We start from the raw sequence: 23,642 nt of genomic DNA on the forward strand, positions 1-23,642 counted from the left end.
TCGTGCCGCTTCTCCCAACGCGCTGGCTCGGCTGCGGGGATGGCCCCCGTGTTCCTTCTCCGCAGACTCTAAATATAAGTCGGTGACAAATAGTCCAAATCCAGCAGCAACCCAACTGTGCTGTGGGGGTGGTGCCGAGAGCGCGGCTCCGTCTCCAGAAGTCCCCTCTGTCGGATCCGGAGTCCGTCGGTAGAAGGTCGCAGGAGAGAGTCTCGGCGCCCGCCCGCCCGCCCGCACGCACGCACGCACGCTCCTCGGACCGCTTTCTTTCTCTCGCGCCGCCATGAAGAGACAAAACGCCAGGACGCTCGCCCTCATCGTCAGCATCCTCACCTACCTGGTGGTCGGAGCGGCCGTCTTCGAGACCCTGGAGTCCAAACAGGAGAAGGGTCACAAGAGGAGGCTCGACGCCAGGAAGTACGAGATCATGAGCAAATACAACTTGACCAAAGAGAACTTCGAGGAGCTGGAGCACGTCGTCTTGCAGCTCACGCCGCACAAGGCGGGCGTCCAGTGGAAATTCGCCGGCTCCTTCTACTTCGCCATCACCGTGATAACGACAATCGGTGAGCAGCGGTTCGCTTCGCGTGGCCGTTAACCGGGGCTGAGACAAATTGCGGTTTTTTTTTTTTTGCCGTAGCCGGGATTTTTGAGATACCGAGGACATGGATCCACGTGAATCCCCGCGAAGGAAAACCCAGCCACGCGCCCGGCCCCCCTTTTAGAAATACTTATTTTCAACCAGGAAAAGTCTCCAAATTGTTCCTTTAAAAAAAACCCCCCAAAAAAAACCCAAACGAAGCCAGAACTAACGTACATTTTAGATTTCTACACACTGCACAGCCCACCTACAAACCTGCTCAATGCACACGCATTTTAACACATGCATGGACGTAATACTTGACGTTACCTTTTTTTCCCTAATGACTATTTCTCCTCTCGTTGCTCGTCCTTGCTCGGTTGTCTCTCCGCACAGCCTTAACGCCAGAATTGCCACCTTGCAGTTCACAGCACAGACGTTATCCGCGTGTGAAAAACGAAGGCTTTCCGACATAAAGGTTCTGTGTCTATTTAACTGTTCAAACAGCCTCTATCTTCTCACGTGAACGTCCGAATGCCGATCTGAGGACTTGCTCGCCGAGCTCCACTCATTCGGGGTCGCCGAGTTTTTCTTTTGGGTCGTGGTCCTGGTTGTTTTTATGGTTTTAGACAGCTGTTTGGTTACTTTAAGGTGCCTAGTAGTTGTTTCTAGGATGAAATCTTATGTTTTTATTGAATTTCAAATTTAGGGCACGACTTTGAAATCGCATTTCTATATACTTATAATTTTGTGGCATATTTTGTGTTTTTCTGTCTTACGTTGTTTGTCTGAAACTCATTGCTTTTGCTGCCTTTTTTTTTTTTTTTTGCGGGGTCACCTTTGGAAAAGAAATGATTAATAATTATTTTCGAGACATTTATTATCTATGAGGCTTTCGTGGTTAATTGAAGGTTAAATTAATTAATCAATAAAATGCCAGGGACATCACTGTGGTGGGACAAAAACTAAATTCCTCCATTTCTTTTTCTTTCTTTCTTAATTTTTTTGGATTAAAACAGTCAAAAAGAAAAAAAAGAATACTGAGTGAAAAAAACAATATATATATATATATATATATATATATATATATATATATATATATATATATATATATATATATATATATATATATATATCAGACTCAGCCTAAAAAACTCCAGGTGTAATTTGTGTGTAATTGAATGGAAATGGAATGGAAAAATTGAAATACCGTTTCAAGTCTCCAAAACCCCCAAATTACCAAAACAACAAGCGCACGGCCCTGGCTCATTATCCGTCATTACGATAAGGCCACTTCAGGCTCATTTAGGCTGAGAAAGTGACGCCTTTCTGGTTTATTTCCAGTGTTTACAACATCCAAAGCTGACAACAATGTGGGAGTTATAAATAAATGGCTGTTAATTTACAATATTAAAGTCAAGCTGAACGGTGCGACTGGGTTTCCCATTAATGAAAGGATTTAGTGGGAGAGGGTGTTGGTTTCCTGGGGATTTAAAACAAGCAACAATTTTGGAAATAATAAATAGATTATAGGCGCCCGATGTCACGATGCCTCACCACAACACAAAACCACCCCGCATCTCCTTAGACACCATAAAAAACATCATGTACACAGTGTCTGAGGGGTAAAAATGCGATGTGCTCTCTCATTCAGGTTACGGTCATGCGGCGCCCAGCACCGACTCAGGGAAAGTGTTCTGCATGTTCTATGCCCTCCTGGGGATCCCTCTCACCCTGGTCATGTTCCAGAGCCTGGGCGAGCGGATCAACACGTTCGTCAGGTACCTGCTGCACCAAGCCAAGAAGTGCCTGGGAATGCAACAGACCGAGGTCTCCATGGCAAACATGGTGACGGTGGGCTTCTTCTCCTGCATGAGCACTCTGTGTGTGGGGGCCGTGGCGTTTTCCCACTGTGAGGGATGGAGCTTCCTCCACGCGTTCTACTACTGCTTCATCACGCTCACCACCATTGGGTTCGGAGACTATGTGGCTCTGCAGAAGGACGATGCGCTGCAGAACGACCCGCGGTATGTGGCGTTCTGCTTCGTTTACATCCTGACGGGCCTGACGGTTATCGGAGCGTTCCTGAACCTGGTGGTGCTTCGCTTCCTGACCATGAACACCGAGGACGAGCGGAGGGACGCCAAACAGAAGGCCTTGATGTCCGTCAGTAAGTCCAGAGGCGAGGTGGCTCATCTAATACCCGTCTCGGCCTCTACGTCCTCCACGCCTGTAGCAGAGGACACTACGAAGGCTAAAGATTTCAAAGGTGTCTACACCGAGGTGCTTCATTTCCAGACTATCTGCTCCTGCTTGTGGTACAGGAGCAGGGAGAAGCTGCAGGGCTCCATACCCACGGGGATCCCTCAGGAGCTGACGATCTCCGATGCCTACTTGCAGCGGAACAGTGACTGCCCTCACTACATGGAGCCTGGATCAACAGGCTGCGTCTGCAGTCCACGTCAGTGCACGAGCATAAGCTCCATAACAACGGGCCTACACATTCTCTCCCCGTTCAGGGTGTTTAAGAGACGAAGCTCCGTCTAGCCTTTCCTCGGAGCAGATTTTAGTACAGCACAATACGTCTATACTGCCAAGTGGACGACAGATACCTTGGTCCTCACAGCAAAGACATGACTGCAAGTAGATATCCGTGGTGCTAAAATCCCAGTAAACCAACAGTAGGAGACGCAAGAGGGAAAAGCACGCACAGCACTGTAAACGGCAAAATCGTACTCAAATATGTATTTGAGAGAGCACAGCACCCAATGTTTCGACCTGAGGTCTTATTCAGGGGCGTCGTGTGTGCTTTGAAGGGACTCGTAGGCATGTGGGACGTCATCTGGGTGACTACAGGCGAACACGTGAGCGACGCTGCAGCACATGGGATGTGACACGTACACAGCTTTGTAGGTGAAAGCAGAACAGGTGCTGCAGGAGGCGCGTTAGGTCGAGTACATTGAGAGGTGCCACAAAATGAACTGACAAAACAAAATAATTGAAACATCTTGCGCAGCTCTGCAGTAAGTTCCAGGTTTATGTTTCTGTTAATTACCTCAGAGATGTTGATTCAGCTGCGGGTTTATTTCCCCAAAAGTTGCTTGTCGGAGGTTTTCCTGTGTAAGGCATGTGTCTTGATGGTTTTTAGACATTTTCCATCACAGTGCTTGTGACTGATGCAGCACCCGTTCAGACAGCTTTCTGGCCTCATATGAATTGTCTTATGTTGCCCTAAATATGTATTTAAACAAATCCTTATTGTCAGAACATTATTAAACCTGACACGTACCCCACATACTGATAACTTATATAACTCGCACGTGTAGTTGCCTCTGATATTTTGATTTTTTTTTTTTTTTTTTCAGTGCTCTCTGCCCAAATTGCTGGTGCATCAGTCACAAACACTTGTGAATTATGTAACGTCACAAGTGGAGAAGCTAAAAAAAAAAAAAAAAACCCCACAATGACATATCCCGAAACATGGTAAAACTGCTTTAGCAACGAAGTGCAGTAATCACAAGCAGACACTCAATAGCACTGACTGAAACACACTTAACTGGTCAAGTTTAACAACACCACAAAGCACTGCTTTAAAAATGACCATCGGGCTAAATCAACAACTCTGACGGTCTCAACAAAAACCGAACGCGATGAGCTACACCAGCCTGATCGCTTACCGCAGGGTTGCTGCGCTGTGTTTCTGTTACTTTGTCCACCCGCGTAGCTGCTGGTTGGTTACTTTAGTCTCCAATTGTCACTGCTGGGGCCCAGACGTCAGTCCAGAGCGGGTACTGGTCCGCTTCATGGAGTGTCCAGTGTGATGCTTTTTTTTTTGTTTTTTTTATCAGTCCTTCAGGAACCAGATCAGATATACACACTAACCATTCAGGTAAATGTGAGGTACAGTTATCGCTCTATTAAAGGAAGAGTTAAACATTTTGGAAAATACGCTTTTTAAAATTTCGTTCCCCGAGTTGGATCAGAAGATCGATACCAGTCTCGTGACTGTACGGACTGGAGCCGGGGGGTGGTTAGCGTAGCTTAGAATAAAGACTGTAAAAAAACAACTCGGGCTCTGTTTGAAGTTCAAAAATCCACCTGCCAACACCCTTATAATTCACCTATCAAAACATTGTGCTTTGTTTGTTCAAAGGACTAGTTTGACATCTTGGGATACACTCGTTTTCTTGGCAGGGGAAAAGATGAACACCACCGGCATGTCCGTATGTTAAATGTGAAGCTACAACCAGTAGCAAATTGGCTTAGCTTCGCACAAACACTTGAAACAGAGGGAAACGGCTAGCTGGCCCCTGTCCAAAGGCAACAAAAACGCCTGCCGGCAACTCTAAAGCTCAGTACTTACCGTCTTGCTTGTTTAATCCATACAATCCCTACATAAATAAAGCGTATAAACAAGGAGTTTTGAATTTCTTGGTCTAGGCCAAGGAATAATCCGGCACATAACCTCCCATAAACCACAAATTGTAGTTTTTTTGTAGGCATAAAATAAGCAAGATATAATGTGTAAATTAGTGAGCTTTAGAGACTAGGGTGGACAGACGTCACCGTTTTTAACTGTGGATTAAAAACAGACTGGAAAGAGAGAGACCGGGAAGCAGAGCAGACGGGCAGATGTGTCGCGTACCCTCTGCTTCCAGTCTTTATGCTAAACTAAGCTAAGCTAAGATAAGCTAAGCTAACTGACTGCTGGTTGTATCTTCATATTTAGAGCACGAACAGGAGATTTGTTTCACTGTTCACGTCACTGTCCCACACCCACGCTCTTTTACAGGGAGTGAGGGCCTGTAACCAGCAGATGCCGTCACTGGCCAGGCAGCCAACCGAGGCGCTGGTCGGATGGATAAACCGTTGTTTTGTTATGAGACAGATGGAGCACGTTAACTCCCCCTAAAACCACAAATTGTCATTTTTAGATTTCTGTTTGTGGATACATTTAGACAGTAAGTGTTGAGTTGAGTGTATTGAGCTTCTGAGGTGCTGGGAGGCGAATTTATGAACTTTGGACTAGATGTTTCCAGTCTTTATGCTAAACCGAGCTAACTGCTTCCTGACTCCGGTTCGCACAAACATGAGATTGGTATCAATCTTCTCATCTAACTCTTTGTTTTTTTGGTTTTTTTTTTGGTTTTTTTTTTTTTGCAAACAAAAAAAAAAAATTAGAAATATTCTTCTAAAATTAACTGGCTGTCACCTCTTTACAATTTGTTCTTTGTCAACAGCAGCAGAAAACACAGCACAACTCAAATTATGAATTTGAACCAAAAAAAAAAAAAATCTCAGTAGAGATCTCATAGATCTCAGATGTCAATCAAAGTACAGGTGTGGGGTGTGACTCTACTACATTTCTCTGCACCTTGCTCTTTTTGACCTGAAGGACTGTGAGGCTTCACACAACTTATTGACTATGAAACAAAAGACGCCAGATATGAAATGTGTAGAGAGGTTCCAAGTCACATCTGGATCAAACAACAGATGAAAACAATTTTTAGTAGCAGTCTGCAGTGGCTGATGGGAGGGGGTTATCCGTGTTTGGACAATGGAGAATTAGCTGGTTGTCAGTAGCAGACAATTATGCCACGATTGCCTGAGTCTGCGTGATTGATGGAAAAGTAAAAATCCACCCTCAGATACTATCCCTTGTATTTCTGGGTCTATTTTAGAGTTTAGTGGTGTTTTTTTTTTTTTCTGTGGACGACATGATGTGATGTCATGTTAAGTTTATTTCTGGCACCTACGACAGAGTTTTAATCCCCAAAGATGTTTGGTTTATTTAAAACTCTCCTAGAAAATGGGAGGTTTTTGAGTCAAATTGGAAAGGAAGGGCTCTTGCTCTTTGATTCACAGGGAATTGATTAATTTTGAAACAACAGCTCGGCAGTTTTACAGAGATAAATCCATCGTAGAGGAGGCAGAATTACACCAACAGTTGCCTCAGTTGATCAGAAAGCCACAGCCACAAAACGTCTGTTATAAAGCACACAACTAACGATTATTTTCACTATTGATTAATCTGCTAAATATTTTCTTGATAACCTGATTGTTTTGTCCATAAAATGTCAGAAATGCGTGAATAATTATTGTTATCATTTCTGACAGCTCAATGTGTTTAATTCAGCCAGCGGTCCCAAACCCAAAGATGTTCAGTTCGCTCTCATATGTGACAAAGAAAAGCAGCAAATTGTCCCATCTGAGAAACTGGAACTAGTGAGTATTTGGTAGTTTTGCTTAAAAAATAACTCAAACTATCAATCAATAATCAAAATAGCGGATTAATGTATTACATTTCTGTCAGTCAGCTAGTTAATGAAACGACTGATCATTCTAGAGCTGGATCATGTTTTCCTGACTAGAAAATCTCCTACTCTGTTATCAGTGTCTCCATCAGCCCCCAGCCCAAAGTAGCAAGTTCAGTTCGTACCTGTTCTATTTGGATCGTTGAGAGGCATTCTGGGAAATGTAGGGAATCAACCCCCAATGGTGTAAGAAATACTTAGATCCTTTACCACAGTAAAGTAAGGTGGCTGTGCAACAATGTTAAAGTACTCCGTTAGAAGTAAAAGTCCTGCATTCACAGTCTCACTTAAGTAAAAGCACAGAAACGTTATCGGCAAAATGTACTTAAAGTATCAAAAATAAAAGTATCCACTATGCAGAAAATTCACCCCCTGGGACTGATATAATTATTGTGTGTTAAGAAAAGTACAATATTTCCCTCTGAACTGTAGCGGAGCAGAAAGATAAAACAGCACAAACTGGAAAAATACTCAAGTAAAGTACAAGTATCTCGAAACTTAAGTACAGTAGTTGAGTAAATGAGCCTATTGCAACACTGTCACCACCTGAAGAAACGATACATTAGTTAGGACGACGGTACTGTGGCCCATAGAAAATGAATTGTAAGATTTTATTTGGAGATCACTCTGGAAATAAATATAACATCACAGTTTGGTGATTTTCTGAATATCTGAAGGTGGATTTTATTTTTTTCGATTCCGACTTCCTGCCGTTTATTGTTTTGCCTTGTGGGATGAGATCCCGCCTGTGTGACACACCATGGACACGAAATCAAGTGTCAAAAATGACTTGCAAATACTATTTGATCTAGGTCTGGTATGTGTCGAGAAATGATCTCATCTTTTTTAGCAAAATGGACCTTTACCTTACCTGCTTTTGATAGTAGGTGACCCGGACAACAACAACTGTATATTTTATATTTTCGAGTACTGTATTAGTTTTATGTTGCACCAGCATAAACAGGCCTCTCTGTTTCGTGCTTGGAAATCTTTTCCAAACATTTTCTAACGTGACAGGCGGCAAAGTCGTACTTGAACACTCAAAGAGTACTTGAAAATAATTGCAAGGATATTTTTTAATCATAACTTTAATCACAACTTGCCAAGGGATGTGTGTCATCAGATCTACTTCAAAACAATATTGTACTATTTTGCCCAAGTCTAGAAAAAAAATATCTAAAAAAACCATTAAAACCATGGATATGTTATCCAAAATCTCTGACTTTTCTTCAGTTTTACTGAGGAGTTTCACCACCTTAAATGACTCATAATTTACAGAGAAGATTTATGATATGAATCTCTGGAGGCAATCTAAGTCGTCTAAGCTGTAGTGATGTGATTCTACCCCCTCCGTGCTGTTTATCAACGTGTGCTGTGTGAGAAAAAGCCTGCTGAATGTATAGAAATGACCGTTTGGTCCAGATGGTCTCCCCCTGGGAATTCTGACCGAAGTCCAGTTCCGGACAACCTACAGCAGGTTAGTCACGAGCAAAAGTATGCCGGCGTACCATTATGTCATGGTTTGTGGCCGGATGTATATTTGTTATATCCAACTCATCATCATACGGTACAGTGGAACGGGGAGGGGGGGGCGGACAAAACAAAACACTTAACTTTACAGCAGCAATACTGTACATACATACATACATATTGGGTTTGGTTTCAGCTTGAGTGCTTGCCAATGTTTTATTTTGTGGGTCCATAATAATATTTTTTTTTTCCTGGAGAGACGGTGTCATTTGGCTCTACTTATAGAGAAAAGGTGATTGGTACACTTCCACTTCCACTCAATTAATTCCAGTCAATTTTCCAGTGTAATCTAGAGGGTTTTATTTCAGTGTGCGGGTAAGCACGCAAAAAAACGTCAAATTTGTCATCAGGAAAACAAGCAATTCAACATACATTAATAACAGTTTACAGTTCAAAATGAATAATAAAGGATGATTTACTTCGGTTTAAATTGAGCTTCTCTTTCAAAAACTGTTATTTTTTTACATATGTTATAGTAAATTTCCTAGGAAACTATTCAGACATTCATTCTTCCATTAATGAAGGTTATAATGTTCAGTTTTTATTGAAGTTGTTTTTAGAGAGGCATCGATTGAAATTTCAGGGTTATCTTGGAGGCTGTAGCTTGTGATGCCGTTGAATTGTATATCATCGTCCTGGAGTGTATGTGCTTTGACTGAGGTATTAAATCGCCGTTTTTTACGCGTGAATGATAGAGGTACAAGGAGGCCAGGCCCTGGCCGCCTGAATTCCCCATGCACTGGCTGATGCTGTGGCAGACACTGCAAGATGTTTCGAAGTCTCGATTAATCACGATAACAAACGCCAAAACACGGGGGCCACCGCATCAGCAGGCAACAGAGTGTCCCGAGAAACCACTGAGCTGAGGCCACACCTACAAAACCGAACACCGTTAAGCTAACTGGCATTCCCTGTATTGAAATGTAATTGTGTTTCTGCATATCTTGTCCACTCCTGGTATAACATGTTTTTCTTTGCTTTTTTGTTTTTTTGTTTTTTTTTTTAACCCGAGCTACAGTGTGTCTGTCTTGGTGTGCAGTGTAAGTTGTAAGCTCTTTCTGTCTTAAGGCATGCCGGGTTCGGAGATCACGCCTGCACTCGTTTTTATGTTTTCTCGTTAAGGTTTATAGAAGTCAATATCTGCAAAAATAACCAAACTAACCAGTCAGCAGAGCCCGGGTTGTCTTTCAGATGGTTGGCCAGTCCAACGGCATAAGATGCTAAAAGTTAGGCTCTGTATCACGGGCTCCCAACCTTTTTGGCTTGTGACCCCTGGTTGTGACCAGTTACAACTTTGGACATTTTCAGAAGCCTCAAGAAAAGAAAGCAAAGATTAGAAGAGGGTCTGAAAAAGTCCACAGGACTTGGTGCGGCTGAAATTTGGTTTTTCTGCTGCCCTGTCCTGTTGATCCCTTGCGACCCCTCGGGTTTATCTCGAGACATGTTGTGAGGTACGTGATACCCGGGCTGGGAACCACTCCTCCGCAAGACCGCACTCTACGAAAGTAGTGCCGCGGCGATGCGGGAAATAGCGCCAATGAAGTGAATGATGAGCTCGAAATGTACGTGAAAACAAGAAGCCATTACAGAAAAAGAACTATGACCTCAAAGTGTCAGTCGCTGAGAACAGAGCAATTAGGACTGTGCCTCGTTATTAGAATTTGCTTGCCACTGCAACATCGAATCAGCTTGTAAGGCCTGGCTCTGTGCCTGTGAATCTCCCTTCAGCCATTAGAGGTGCACAGAAAAGCAACAGAAGGAGTATCCATTCGACAAATCCCTGTATTGACCCCCCGTGGCTGGAGCATCTGCTGTTTTCTACTTTGGCCATAGACCTGAGTATCTATGTCAAAGACGAAAATAGTTCCCCTGAGAAGGTCAGCGATGACATTACGTCACTTGGTTTCTTCCCAGTTTCTGGAAACATTCTGGGCAGGTTAAAACTGAAGGTGTCTGTCACATATTAATGCTACGGAGATCTTTTCCACCACTGTATTCAATTCGTTGGACTGAACTGAGCGTGATTAATTAACCGCACTTTTCAAACATCTGGCAGGGCAAATTTATTCCCTAAAAGTTTGAAGAATTTGAAAACTTTTGATGCCTGACACATTAAAAAAAACACAAAGCGCTTGTACTGTAGCACTGATCCTGCCTTTAGCTTTTTGTTTGAAAGGGATGCATTTCCAGTTTTGACGGCATCTAACTCTTGATCCTGTCAAGTTCGAATGGGCAAAAAAAAATAAAATGTAATGCATAATCTTAGTGGTAACTTAGGCTCCAAAAATGAAATGGAGGTGTTAACTCTCTTTTGAGTGTCTCAATGTTTTGTTTTTGGTTTGGTTTGGGTCTTTTTTGGGGGGAAGGGGTTTCACTGATCAGCAGCCAGTAGAAAGTGCTGTACAAAAAAAACCACGACGATTCAGAGGCGAATTGAAGACCCTCTTTAATCGACTACTTCTCTGTCGCTAACGTTAACAACAGGAGGCACCTGGATTGCCTCGTGGCCCACTGTCATCTCCATGACAAGAGAGCGTGTTTGCTCCCAGTACTGGCAGTTTGTCACCAAGATTGCTGACGGAAGTTTTACAAAGAACCGGTTTTTCCTCATCAATATGCAGATGCATGCTAAAAGGCACACCTAAATCTTGTCAGATCATTTACACCATGAGGGGTACCTGCGGTGTAAGTATAACGTTTCTGCTATACTGTACATGTTGTCCCTCCGTTGCAGCGTTCACAAACTGTGTGTCCACGGAGCCTCAGAGTGACAGCCGCCGGCACAACGACATAATGCCCTGCGTACCGAGGACCACAGTAGCCAGACATAAAAAAAAAAACAGAAAAGTTCAACCACTTGAAACTCACCTTTTTTTGTGCACACGCAGAGTGCAGCAACAGAAGTCCCAAAGTCAAACTGTCTAATGTTATTTTTCTCTGCCCTGTACACTGGAGGTTCCGACCATTTGCTAACTCTTTCATTGGCTGGGTTGTCTGGTTACTATAGCTTTAGTCAAGACCATAGAACATAGTACAGTACTGCCTTCGTATTAGGCGGCCATTTTTTACAGTATTGTTTATTGACGTATTCACATTTTCTGACTGTTCTGGTAACATTTGAGTACCTTTTGTCAGGTTCTGGGGCTCCACGGCGCTCCACAGGACCTGCATGGTATGTCTCGACTGGAAAAAAAAAAAAAAGAAAGTCATGTCCCGCCTGGTCGGGTTACTGGGCCATGACTGGGTTGAGGTCTGTCAGTCACAGCTGTGAAGGCGGCACCTGAGGGGTGGGGGTCTTCCTCTCCGGAGGCTCAATCCATGGTTGGATTACCAACCGAGCAAAGCCAGAAACTTCCCAGGGGCCCGAAGAGCCCCAGGTTCAGTGCATATCATTTGGGTATACATAGCTTGATTCATCAGATTTCACCCCTGAAACAGAATATCAACTATGTCTCCTCCACCTTCAACTGTTTTAGTTTATCTTGAGCTCATTTGTTGCAAATCTGTGTTTTATCAGTTTTCTTCAACTGTTTTTTTTTTTTCTGTTTCGAGTAATTAACAGTCAGAAAACCTCAGGCAGGGTTGTACTATTCCATCATATGAGAGCTGCAAGGCCGCAGCCATCAGTTATTTTCCCTATAAACATATCTGATTATTTTCTTTAATAACTGGTTGATTATTTAGTCAGTAAAATTTCAGGAAACGGTGGAAACATGCCAGTCGTTATTTCCCTGACCAGAATCCAAAAACCCTAATTCAGTTTAGTGAAAACTATGAAAGCCTGCAACTATTCACAGCTGCGAAGCTGGTTCCAGTGAACTTTTAATGACTTTTAATGATTAATCTGTTATTAAAGTTGTCGCCGACTTCTTTTCTGTCAATCGAGTAATCGGTTAATCAATTTATCATTTCATTTGTTAGCGTACTGGTTGGTTTCTGGGGGGGGGGGGTTAATCTGGCCATGAAAGAATCCGCTGGCCAGCCTACTCATACCAAAGGCTTGGGGGGGGGGCGTGTTTTTTTTCTGTTGACCGAGCACCAGTGAACGTTACACATGACGGGCCTTCTGCCTCTAACCGAAGTCCAGAGTCCGCGAGAGTCTCCGAGCCTCCGAAATGGACGCGCTTGGCCGGAGCAAGAGGGCCGCTCTCCTGATCGGCGCGGCCGGCATCGCGGCCCTGGGACTCGGGCTCGGCTACAGATACCTGCGAAAGGCGGAAAAAGTTGTTCGCGTGGGCGTAGTGTCGCAGCTGCTCGTCCACCCGCTCAAGTCCGGCAAGGCGGTGTCCGTGGCTCTCGCGCAATGCGAGAGGGTCGGTCTGAAGTCCGGAGAGATGCGGGATCGGTGAGTGTTGCGCACAGAGGATTTCAGCCCGTAATGCTCGGAGTGCGGCTGATCCGCTGCTCGCCGACCTGAGAGTCCGTAACAGTAAGTGAGTGGATAAATAAATAAATAAGGTCAGTGTTACATAAGGGAAATTCTGGGGCGCAAACATCGACTCCAGCACATTTATTTGACAGCTGTCGTTACTTTGATTTCACTGACCCGAGAAGGCGGTCCGAGCAAAATACAGCAAAACACGTGAAAAGAAAACAAAAAAAACCCGTGGGCATGGGTGCACGGGCTCGTTGAGCTACCCCGCAGCTTCGGAGGTAGTCAAAGTTAGCCCCAACTAACCCAGCTTCATTAGAACGAACCTGACATTTGAACTCGTCCACATCCATGGCCCAATATGTTCAATATGAGGCCGCAGAAGTCCCAGAAGAAACCAACAAGCACTTTTACTCCCTTTTACTTTTCCCAATACTGTTATGAAGGCAATGGCTCTGTAAAACTGTGGTCAGGATACCTAATGCCCTGATAAACTCGACTTGCCCAGGTTAAGTTAATATCTTGAGCCAGTTAACAGCAGCTGGGCTACGCCGCTCACATGCGGATAGATGGTTCTTCATGATATTGTCCATGAACCCATCGCCCCAAGATTGAAAATAATCTAGACAACATCATTTTTCCTCTGAAATTTCTGAAAAAAAAAAGAAAAGAAAAGAAAAGTTAGATCATTTTTTTTATGGCGTCCTGATTGACCAGGTTATTGACAGAGGGTTTAAAAAAAAAAAAAAAATGTCAGTATCAGTTCAAGGCTAATTTACTTCACCACCTTTATGGAAGCCCGCTTCCACCAGGAAAAGAGAAAACGAAGAAAAAATGGGACGTTCAAGGAATGACAAAGAAGAAATAATCTTGGTAGGTCAAAACTGAAACACTAAGTGGCCCAAGGTCAAAACTACGAGATACGACATTGAAATGTTTACTCATCATCCCATCATTTTAAATGTAAAAGTAACAGTTTTGACTCAAGGTCTCATAATTCTGACTTAGTATCACGTTTTTTCGACTTGCCATGAGCATTTGTATATCTTATAATAGATGGTACGTCCGCGCCGGTAGGAAAATAATTAAACATTTGCCTCTATCCCAGTGTACATCCAGTGTAATTCACTCAGGGACACAAAATGGCGCAAATGGGAGCAACTTACAACTGCGTTTGCATCGGTTAAACTCACTAGTTTGGTTTTGGAAGGCAATCTTCCTTCACCACGTCGCGATATTAAGACTTTTTCTTAACATCTGTGGAGGCTTTCGTGGAGACCCGAAACAGGTCTGACACCTTGGAGGCTTTTCGGAGGAAACTGCCTAAACGTAACTCAGTTGCCCAGTGGTAGTACATCAAACATGCCAGGAAAAACGCGGGAAAAATACAAAAAAAAATGGCAGGAGTTAATGAGAAAAAATTTGTGAATGTTTACAGTCACGAGTTGGCTTAAATCTTCAGAGAAGCATTTTGTGCGTATGATTCACAAACCGCTCCCAACCAGTGGATTAAAAGTAAAATGCGATGTAAATCTGGGGTTTCTGCATCGGCAGTACGGCTGTATCCATGGTGACCTTTGACCTTATCAGTCCTGTCTTGTTTTGTTTTTTTTTAAATTCCCTTTCCCGTAACGCTGTTTCAATGTCTGTGGGAGCTCAGCGCGCAGGTTTAGTGCCTGGACGCTGGCGTGCAGCCAGAGATGCCGAATGGCGCAAATGGGGGAAATCCACAGTTGTGTTTGCTTTTTGGTTTGCAGACACTGGCTGGTGGTGACAGAGGACGGTCACATGGTGACGGGCAGACAGGAGCCTCGTCTGGTGTTGGTGTCTCTGACCTGCGAGGGGGGTCAGGTTTGTTTGAACGGACCGAATATGGAGGAGCTGAGGTTCCCCGTCAGACAGCCCGACAGGCCAATCATCGACTGCAGGTCAACACCAGGCTGATTCCCTCGCTGTTTTTTTTTGTTTGGTTGTTTTTTATTTTTATTTTTTGGGACCTTTTTTTTGGCCGTTATTTGACAGTCGACAGGGTAGAGAGATTGGTGCCGTGGATGTTGTGGTTACGCGGTATGAGGCTTGACCCATTAGGCTATTGGGGAACCCCGTTTAATTTTCTTAATGATCGGAGTTCAGTTTTTTTTTTTTTTTTTTTCCAGTAACGACTTGTCTACAGCTTGATTTAAAGATTTAACCAAAGCTATCAAGAGGCTGATTTACAAATACGTTCACGACCTGAAGCTTATTACTCATCTTTAAAAGTATCGGAAAGATACAAACGGCTGAAGTCTGCTTAGGGCTGCAACTAACCATCATTTTCATTATCTGTTAACCTGTTGATTATTTTCACGGTTAATCGTTAGAAAATTCCTGTTACAATTTCCCACATGTCATGTTTTCGTCCGAGCAACAGTCCAAAACCCCAAAATATTTAGGCTGCAATCATAAAACGAAGGAAAGCGGCAAATCCTTACACCTGAGAGGCTGGAACAAGCGGATGTTTGGCATTTTTGCATTAAAAAAAAAAAAAAAGATTATTTGATGATCGAAATAGTTGTAGATTAATTTTGCAGCTCTAATGTCTGCTGGTTTATACTATAATTCCCTAAAGGGGACCATAGGACATACTGTAAAGATTGTGGATAACACTTTCATATGGTAGATTTTAGACCGAGCGCCTAGTTGACCCTGTTATTTTTACGTGGTCTTCAGACTTGTGCCTCTTGCTGTTTTCTGTGCTGCAGAGTGTTTGGCGCTGACATTCAGGGCCGGGACTGTGGCGACGAAGCGTCCCACTGGCTCATTCGTTATCTGGGGGCAGAGAAAGCCTTTCGCTTGGTGCACTTCGAGCCTCAGATGAGGGCCAGGCGGCCGGTGGAGAGCGAGCCTCTTTTCCCGCAACACGAGGTAGCGACTTTGTGCCGCAGTGTGTCCCCAGGTTTTAATGCTCCGTCTCTCTGCATCTCTGAAAATTCTGTTCTCCTGCGTCGCGTTTTCCTTAATTCTCTCTGAACTGATCCCAATCCCAAATATTGTTACTCGCGCTCGCACCTGTGGTGTTTTCCCCTTTTTATCCAGCGAGTGGCGTACCCCGATATCGGACCTGTGATGCTGCTGTCGGAGGCCTCTGTCAAGGACCTCAGCAGCAAGCTGGAGAAGGACGTCACGGTGGACCGTTTCCGCCCAAACATCGTGATAAGTGACTGCGAGGCGTTCGCTGAGGTGTGTTGTTCAGCTTTTGCCGGCAGGAAGCCCATCTGCATATACTGCTCGTGATTTCTTTCCCAGGCCGATTCCTCTGTTCGGCTACAAGATTAGAAATTCTGGTCACACGAACAAAGAGGAACATATCAAAGAGTCACGTAAAGATAAAATTAGAGCCGCAAAACGTCTTAAAAATAACAGATTCTATGTGTCTCTACACTACAGCCCATCGGGTTTTGTTTTATTATTCCCTGCCGTCTGGTAAATGATCATTTGGTTCTTTACATCTGACTAATACTTCTCCCTTTTCAGTGTGAGCAGTGAGTGGCCTAAATTTATCTGCAACTCCAAAAACCAACCGCTTTGCTTTTTCTTTTTTTTGTTTTCAGGATTCATGGGAAGAGCTCCAGATTGGCAGCGTGCGACTGCAACGTGTAATGTCATGTGGAAGGTGACGTTGTTGATGCTTCACACGGATTTTAATCAGAGACAGAATCACTTCATTTGCCGACGATGAATCCAAAGCTGCAGTGTCGTCGCTGCAGGGGTTTGGGGTTTTTATACCCTGGATACGACTTAAATCTACCAGGGATTGTCGGTTGAAATGTCTGCTTGGTGTTAAAATCATTGAATTTTTGTAACTTTTGCTGTTCCCAGATGTATTTTCACCACAGTTGACCCTGAAACTGGTATAATCAACAGAAAAGAGCCTCTGGAAACACTGAAAAGGTAAAGGTTAAACTCAACGTTATGCAGGGAAGGTTAATATTTTACATTTTGGTGGTAATCAGCGTCGCCACCTTTTCTGCTCAAGTGGGCTACTTTTTATTTGATCGGGCACGTAAAATGGCGTGTTTTTTTTTTGTTTGTTTGTTTTTCCCCAATTGAACTACTAACCCTCCCTTAATTCCTAACAGTTTCCCAGTTATTTTTCATCTTATTCAAATGGAGTTTCTATTTTTTTTTTGGATCAGAGTTGGGTCAGTCAGATTGATCCACTTGTGAACTTTCACCTGTTCTCTTTGAGAAAATCTAAGTGGCCCCTTTTTCCTGTCTGATGTCACACCCAAATGCCGTTGAACTCATCCTCATGACGAAATCTTCCACAGCTATCGTCTGTGCAAACCGTCCGAGAAGCACATCTACAAATCGTCTCCGTTGTTCGGGCAGCTGCACACCGTGAAGGAGACGGGGATCCTGCAGGTCGGCGATGTGGCGTACAAGATCAGCCGTTGATAGAGGGAGGCAGTGAGGGGAAAACATGGTGTCACTAGCAAGTGTTACTAGCACGGTCACTGTATGATCACTGTCTACATCCACACTGAAGAAAGCACTTAAAGAGATGTAGTGTGCACAAATAATGAAGGAAAAAGCATAAAAAACAAGAACGTAACAAGAAATATCGCTGTTTAAGGATGAGGCACAGAGACCAATGCAGTTCAAAATACACCAATAATCAAATTTATATATATATATATATATATACTGGATTGTATTCCTTGTCATTTCACTCGGCTGCATCTATGTCAGGTGGGCTGTTGTGTAACACAAATGGAACCCGAATTAAACACATTTCTAACAACTGCACATTAAGTTCCCTGGTTATTAAATCCTGAAAGTGAACCCAGCCATTAAATAGAGAAATGAAATTGCCTGAAGTCTTTGCAGGAAAGTACTTTACGTGTGTAATTATTCCTCAAATAAACAGGACAGAGAAACACTGCTGGGAGACTGAATATAATTTTTTTTTTTTTAATTAGTAGGTAAGAGCTGACAAAATGACAGCGAAAAAGACACAACCATTTAGATTTCAAAATATTCTAAAGGATTAGCTCAGTAAAAGTTTTTTTCTAAAAAAAGTTTTTTTTTGATAATTTTTTTTTTTTTTCTCTTTGATGAAGAAACTAAAGTACTGGCTGGGTTGTGTCTCACATTGAGATCCATGCTGTGACTGTGTAAAGCTGATACTCGCCGCTGTATTAAAAAATCAGAACTGAGCCTGTCCTCCATCACCCGTCGGTGGTAAGTATTCTCCGGCTTCCCTGTGTTTATCGTGCGGTCGACACTTTTCTTTAGAAAAACTTACAGAGCTTTCCCAGCAGCAGGTCAGTGCGTCAGTGACACTTGGACAGGACGAACGGAGACCAAACCTTTGACCTTTCGGTTAATGGGCAACCTGCGCAGCCCTGTCAGTATCTTTAAGAGGTTAAAGTGTGTAAGGCACGATTCCTGCCTTCTCAGTTTTGTGAACCAACAGATGCAGGTCTTTTTCATCCAATTTTTCCTACAGTACCACGAGTGTGAACAGTTATAGCACTGGTGGCCCCCGTGATACTCCAAATTACTCACACAGGATGTCACACAGTAGGGAGCGATATGCCTTTTCCTTGCCACAGCAAGAGGCGGCAGGTTGAAGGGAAGATATTTCTGGATATCTTTTATACAGATTTGGGTTGAGTTGAGTCGACTTTTTTGGCCGTTATAACAAAACGCTGTCAGGAATTTGCCTGGGTGAACTCATGGTGCGACAGGACAGACAGCCTTCGACTCAACACACTAGCAATTAAATCATAAACATAAGCACATTTTAAAATATATGGAGTACCGTAGATGAAAAAGATAAACCAAAAACGATATACTGTGAGTGCAGGAAGTCTGCACTTCAGAGGTTAAATAACCTAAACATGTTAAAAATACGCAAACCACAGATAATTAAGCAGAGAACCACTAAAATGAAACGTGCCTTAAAGTGACAGAGATTTCTTTACCATTTTCTCAGGGGATGTGCTTCGTTTAAATGGCTCAGATGCAAAACCACAGTTGTCTGAACCTCCGCCCAGAGGCCATTTCCTCAGAGAGGGCAGCTGCTGGGTGAGAATCATCTCTGACAATGTTCAAGGCTTTTTGGTGAAGCCAGACTGTATAAATTGGAGCGAATAATGGGAGGGAGTGGCTGAGAACTTAAGACGCAGTCTAAACTATTCTCTCTCATGCTTCTGTTTCAGCAGGGGTCACACTACCTTTTTGCTGCTCATGTAAAAAAAACAAAATCCTCTTTGCAGCAGTGACAACGTAGCTTGCTGACCATCTTGTTGAAAAACTGTACTTCAGCTTAAAATCATGTATTTTGGCAATGATGACTTTTTTTTTTCATTTAAGTATGAACATGATTGATGGTGGAGCTCGATAGGTTGTTTTTTTGTTTGTTTGTTTGTTTTTCCAGATGTGGCTTCAATCAGCAATTCAAATCGAGCAGCCTGTGCTTTTGTTTTGAATGATTCCCGCACTGCATTCATATTTATCCACGAGGTTCCCTTGGTTTTCTTACAAAATCCGTAACAAGTTCGTCCACCCGGTTTGGCTTCTATCTGCCCTTATGTCAAAATCTAGAACCCGGGAGACTGGTCTTGCTGGTCAGTCACAGTTCACCAATTCAACACTGAGAGTAACTTCAGTTGTGGAATGGTGCTACATTTCTCAAGAAGCTGAGAGAGGTGTCTTCGCCGGTGATGATGTTATAGCAAAAACAAAAACAAAACTCAGTCTTCATCTCTAAGCGGATGTTTTAATCTGAAAGGGTCGAACCACTCACTGTACCTGCTCTGCATAGGTAATAGAGTACGGCCGTCTGATTTTTATTGCGGTTTAAAAAAAAAGGCTAAATCGATAGAGCGAAGCTATTTCATCCCGTGTCACGAAGTCGGACCTCTGTTATCGTAATGATACTGTGCGGAGTACACAGAACATAGTGCATTCGTTGCTGACCAGTGCACGGTAACAACGTGCAGAGTCTCCAACCCACCTGATTACATGGCTTCAGCCTGCAAAAGAAGAAAACCCCGGCAGCACAAAAACTCCACATGAATCTGAACACATTTTTTTTTTTCCCCCTCAACTACACCGCCACTCTGCGACGCACTGTCGGTGAATTTTTCTTCTGTTCTCAAAGGCCCGTCGTCATATGAGGAGGCATCGGTGAGGCTTGTCACAGTTGATTTAAATAAATTCAGGCGCCCTCAAATTACTCTGAATTTCAGGTGATCCAATAATGTGATATACAGTATAATCTAAGTATTTTCAGCATTTGGCAGCTCCTTACATTTCAATTTAATTGCAAGGGATTCAACAAAAGTGCACAAAACAAAACCTGAAAGCTGCAAACATCCTCTTTAAAAAGGGGAAGGAGCCATCGTGTTGTGCGTCACCTCACGTGCGAGCAAAGTGCCTTGTTGTTTGAAAGGTGCCATGGTTCTCACGCTTCAAAGGGTCGCCAGCTCCAGCAAAACAATGGCGGGTAAAGACAAAGAGAGGTACAACAGGAAAGGGGGGGGGGGGTTCTCCTTTTGGTGTGTGTTGAAGCCAAATACTCAAAAGATCCAAGAAGTCACCACCAGGTCGTTTTAAAAGGTGACATTTGAGCTCAAACGCATAGTTATGAAGGTCTGTCATTTGTGAGGGTCCTGTGGTTTAAAGAGCCCCAGCACGCACTACAGCATACCGAGGACGCATAGTCGACTTACCGTGATGTGGGTCGGAAATGAGGACTTGGAGCCCTGCAATATGAGAGGGTCCCAAAACCTGGAATGAAATACTTATATTTTATTGAGCCTCAGTTTGAAACAGGCTTTCAAAAATTAGTAAGTTCTCGTGGAAAATGTGGGCGCTACCATTTCTGTGCCAGGAGCCGAGCTAGGAACCTGCCTACGCAAGGGACTGAAACATGTAGTCCTGTGTTATGTCAAACCGTGTCGTGTCGCGGTATAGTGTGTTTATATCATGCCATGTTATGTCATGTCATAGTATAGTTAGTTCGTGTCGAGTTACAAATTGGCATGGTATAATCTTTATCTGTGAGTTACGTCATGTCATGGTGGAGCGCATGGCCTCAGTCGTGAATGCAGGATTTGGTGGAAATCTGCAGAATGCCGAACGACTACGTTATCACGGCCTCTCATGCTTGTGTCATAACACGACGTGTGTTATGTTGTACGTCATGGTTCAGTGTGGTATGTTTGTGTCATGTCCTGCTATGGTGTGATATGTTTGTTTTGTCGTGTTATGTCATTTTTATGTTACGTGTTTTACGAGAGCAGCCACGGCAGTAGTTGACTGGAGGGCGGATACCCTTTTGGGTAACATTTGCTTCATCATAACCCAAACAACAAAGCTACGAAAGTGCCATTTATTTATGGCTCTGTTCAGGAATCATGAAAATACATAATGTGGATTAGCAGCAGGGAAGAATTCTGGATTGTGAGCTTCACGTGACCTCAGTGTGTGCGTCAGTTGAGATCACTGGTGTTGAGTTTAATTACAGAGAGCTTCTGAGACACACACACACACACACACACACAGGAACTTTCTAATGTTTACGTTTGACACAGTGTTTTTTTTTCTTTATTTTGGTTCCAAACCTATTTGAGATGTTCTAATACATACATACAGTATAGATCTTGTAAAATGGTTTCTTAAAGAAGTCTGGTACATGGACAGCATAAAAGTAACGGATTAAGCTCTAAGGAGAAGAAGTGATTAAAAAAAGCAAAGGTAAACTTACATTCCCTGGGCACAAATGGAAGCTTTTTCCCCCTCGCTTTGACAGGCAGCGGCTTCTGCTTACATTTCCCTGGAGGAGCTTTCCTGCAGAGCTTGAAAAGTTCTAACCTCTAACCGGTCACCCCCATTTTTTTATTTTTGTGCATAAAATGGACCCAAAATTAAAAGGTTATTGCTCTTTAACCCTTTTGATTACAGTCATAATCCTGGTCTCAGTCAGTGAAGCAGCTGTAAACAAAACTATTCAAGTTGTTGGACTCTTTCTCCATGACAACGCGTTTATTGGACTAAAGCTTGGGTGCATTTTGTTCACCGGAATCTTGTGGTGAAAATGGTGTTGAATTTTTAGCCCTTGAACATGTGCCTTGCCACACATACAAATAAAAAGGTAGCGAGTGAATTTTCTGTGCGCTAACCTGCTAACCTGGTAAACCGCTGTTGCAGTGATACAGGATCCTAAAATGTTTTGCACAGATGGAATCAGGAGACTTTGTCAAGGTTGTCTGAAGATTGAGTCCGGTACAGACCAAAACACACCTAAAGTAGCGCTGCCAAGGCAAGAACGTCCCACAGGTGCGACAGTGTATTTTTTAAGGTTTAAAGTTTAAATTGGCTAATAAATTCATCTTCATTAGATTTAGGAGAAAATATGATACACATTTATGCAGATTTTCCCCCAGAAAGGTGAAGAAAGAATTATTGTTGTCAATCCTGATTTTTTTTCTTACAACAACTTAATGTTCATGAGAGTTTCTGATCTGGTGAGTTTCATGCCGCAGAGCTCTTTCAAATGCCTTGAAAATCCTTGAAAGTATTGGTGTGAGAATAATACGGTCCGGCCTTTACATGCATTGTTGGCCTGGAACGTATCGATTTATTTAAAATAAAATCCAGCACTAAACGTATCATTTAAGTTCTCTGTGATGGATATTTGTGATGAGACAGAGGCTGTTACATGTATTTCTTGACCTGAAAAAATCATTGAGATTGAGCTCTTGAACTTGTGTTGATAGTTCCTAAAAGAGCAAAAATTGCTTGTAACTTGTTTTCAAGTTACATTACAATCTAGTATCCTAACAGTAACCATTTCAATATGAATTCACCCAAATTACTCCCCGTGTTAGTCGTTCAAAATACCACAATACGAGCCTACAGAAAACAAAATCCCCATGTGTCCCACTTATCACTTGATAGATGATATAGGTTGTTTTTCCAGGCGGGGCAACAAGTTCTTGTGGTCAATTTGATAGGAGGTGAATGCAGCAAAAATGTATGAATCTATGAAGATGATCCAAAGCAAAAGATGCACGATTTGTGACAAGCCGATATTGATACACTACCTTGGAGGGATCCATAAATTTGAAAACGGTTCCATAAGGAGACATGGAACTGGGGAACGAAGTGGCAAGAAAATACAGTTCCCCTAACAAAACAGAAAAGGGTTGTCAGTAGTGTTGCATTGCTGAAAATCCAGTGCTAAAGGCAGCGAGAAAATGAAGAAATGTTACCTGCTTCATCTTCAGCGAACGAGATGATGAACTTGTGGTGATGACTGATGAGTCCAGGAAAAGAGCACGTTTTCGTATCACCCATGCAGACACTCCTTTCTTTCCATGTTCCTGTTGTCTTATCTTCCTCTAGTGCCATTATCCGACTGCAAAATTGGCAGTATATTGGCAATATAATCACTTATATTGTTATAGCCGACCAATATGGGTCACATTTAAAGCAGGAATTAATTGTTTCGTCTCTCAACTGTATTCTTGTGAGGATGATGCAAAATCCACAGAAAAGCGTACAGACCATTATTGAAAACTAGAAACAACCACTAAAACCAAGACTAAGAAACCAGTATTTTTACAATTTAGTAGTAGGAGAAACTCTGTAATCCATTACTCCCTTTTGAATGAAGTGTAGCTCTTGCCAAAGATGAATCTCCATCACATCAAGTACTAAACATTTTACACAAATACCCTTATTTGCTTTCTTGCCGAGAGTCAGGATCAACACCCCCCTTTTGTCTTTATGCCAACTATGAAGCTACAGCCCACAGCTAGTTAGCTTAGCCAAGCGTAGAGACTGGAAATAG

General features: G+C 42.9%; 2 protein-coding genes across 2 annotated transcripts; both read left to right on the top strand.

Moving 5' to 3' along the window:
* Positions 1 to 256: 256 nt before the first annotated feature.
* kcnk3b (potassium channel, subfamily K, member 3b) lies at positions 257 to 5,649 on the top strand. Its single transcript, XM_040136492.1, has 2 exons — positions 257 to 566; positions 2,235 to 5,649. The coding sequence occupies exons 1-2, from the start codon at positions 284 to 286 to the stop codon at positions 3,125 to 3,127; spliced, it is 1,176 nt and encodes a 391-aa protein (XP_039992426.1). The 5' UTR covers positions 257 to 283; the 3' UTR covers positions 3,128 to 5,649.
* Positions 5,650 to 12,470: 6,821 nt separating this feature from the next.
* On the top strand, positions 12,471 to 17,681 carry marc1 (mitochondrial amidoxime reducing component 1). The gene is made up of 7 exons (XM_040138237.1): positions 12,471 to 12,769; positions 14,554 to 14,724; positions 15,538 to 15,700; positions 15,872 to 16,015; positions 16,387 to 16,448; positions 16,655 to 16,726; positions 17,107 to 17,681. The coding sequence occupies exons 1-7, from the start codon at positions 12,540 to 12,542 to the stop codon at positions 17,231 to 17,233; spliced, it is 969 nt and encodes a 322-aa protein (XP_039994171.1). The 5' UTR covers positions 12,471 to 12,539; the 3' UTR covers positions 17,234 to 17,681.
* Positions 17,682 to 23,642: the final 5,961 nt, after the last annotated feature.

This window comes from Xiphias gladius, chromosome 10, assembly GCF_016859285.1.
Source record: "Xiphias gladius isolate SHS-SW01 ecotype Sanya breed wild chromosome 10, ASM1685928v1, whole genome shotgun sequence".
Lineage (NCBI taxonomy): Eukaryota > Metazoa > Chordata > Actinopteri > Istiophoriformes > Xiphiidae > Xiphias > Xiphias gladius.

Coding starts and splice junctions, on each gene's coding strand:
- marc1 (XM_040138237.1), top strand. CDS start 12,540: ATGGACGCGCTTGGCCGGAGCAAGAGGGCCGCTCTCCTGATCGGCGCG. Junction 12,770..14,553: donor TCCGGAGAGATGCGGGATCG/GTGAGTGTTGCG, acceptor TTTGGTTTGCAG/ACACTGGCTGGTGGTGACAG. Junction 16,727..17,106: donor CCTCTGGAAACACTGAAAAG/GTAAAGGTTAAA, acceptor AATCTTCCACAG/CTATCGTCTGTGCAAACCGT.
- kcnk3b (XM_040136492.1), top strand. CDS start 284: ATGAAGAGACAAAACGCCAGGACGCTCGCCCTCATCGTCAGCATCCTC. Junction 567..2,234: donor CACCGTGATAACGACAATCG/GTGAGCAGCGGT, acceptor TCTCTCATTCAG/GTTACGGTCATGCGGCGCCC.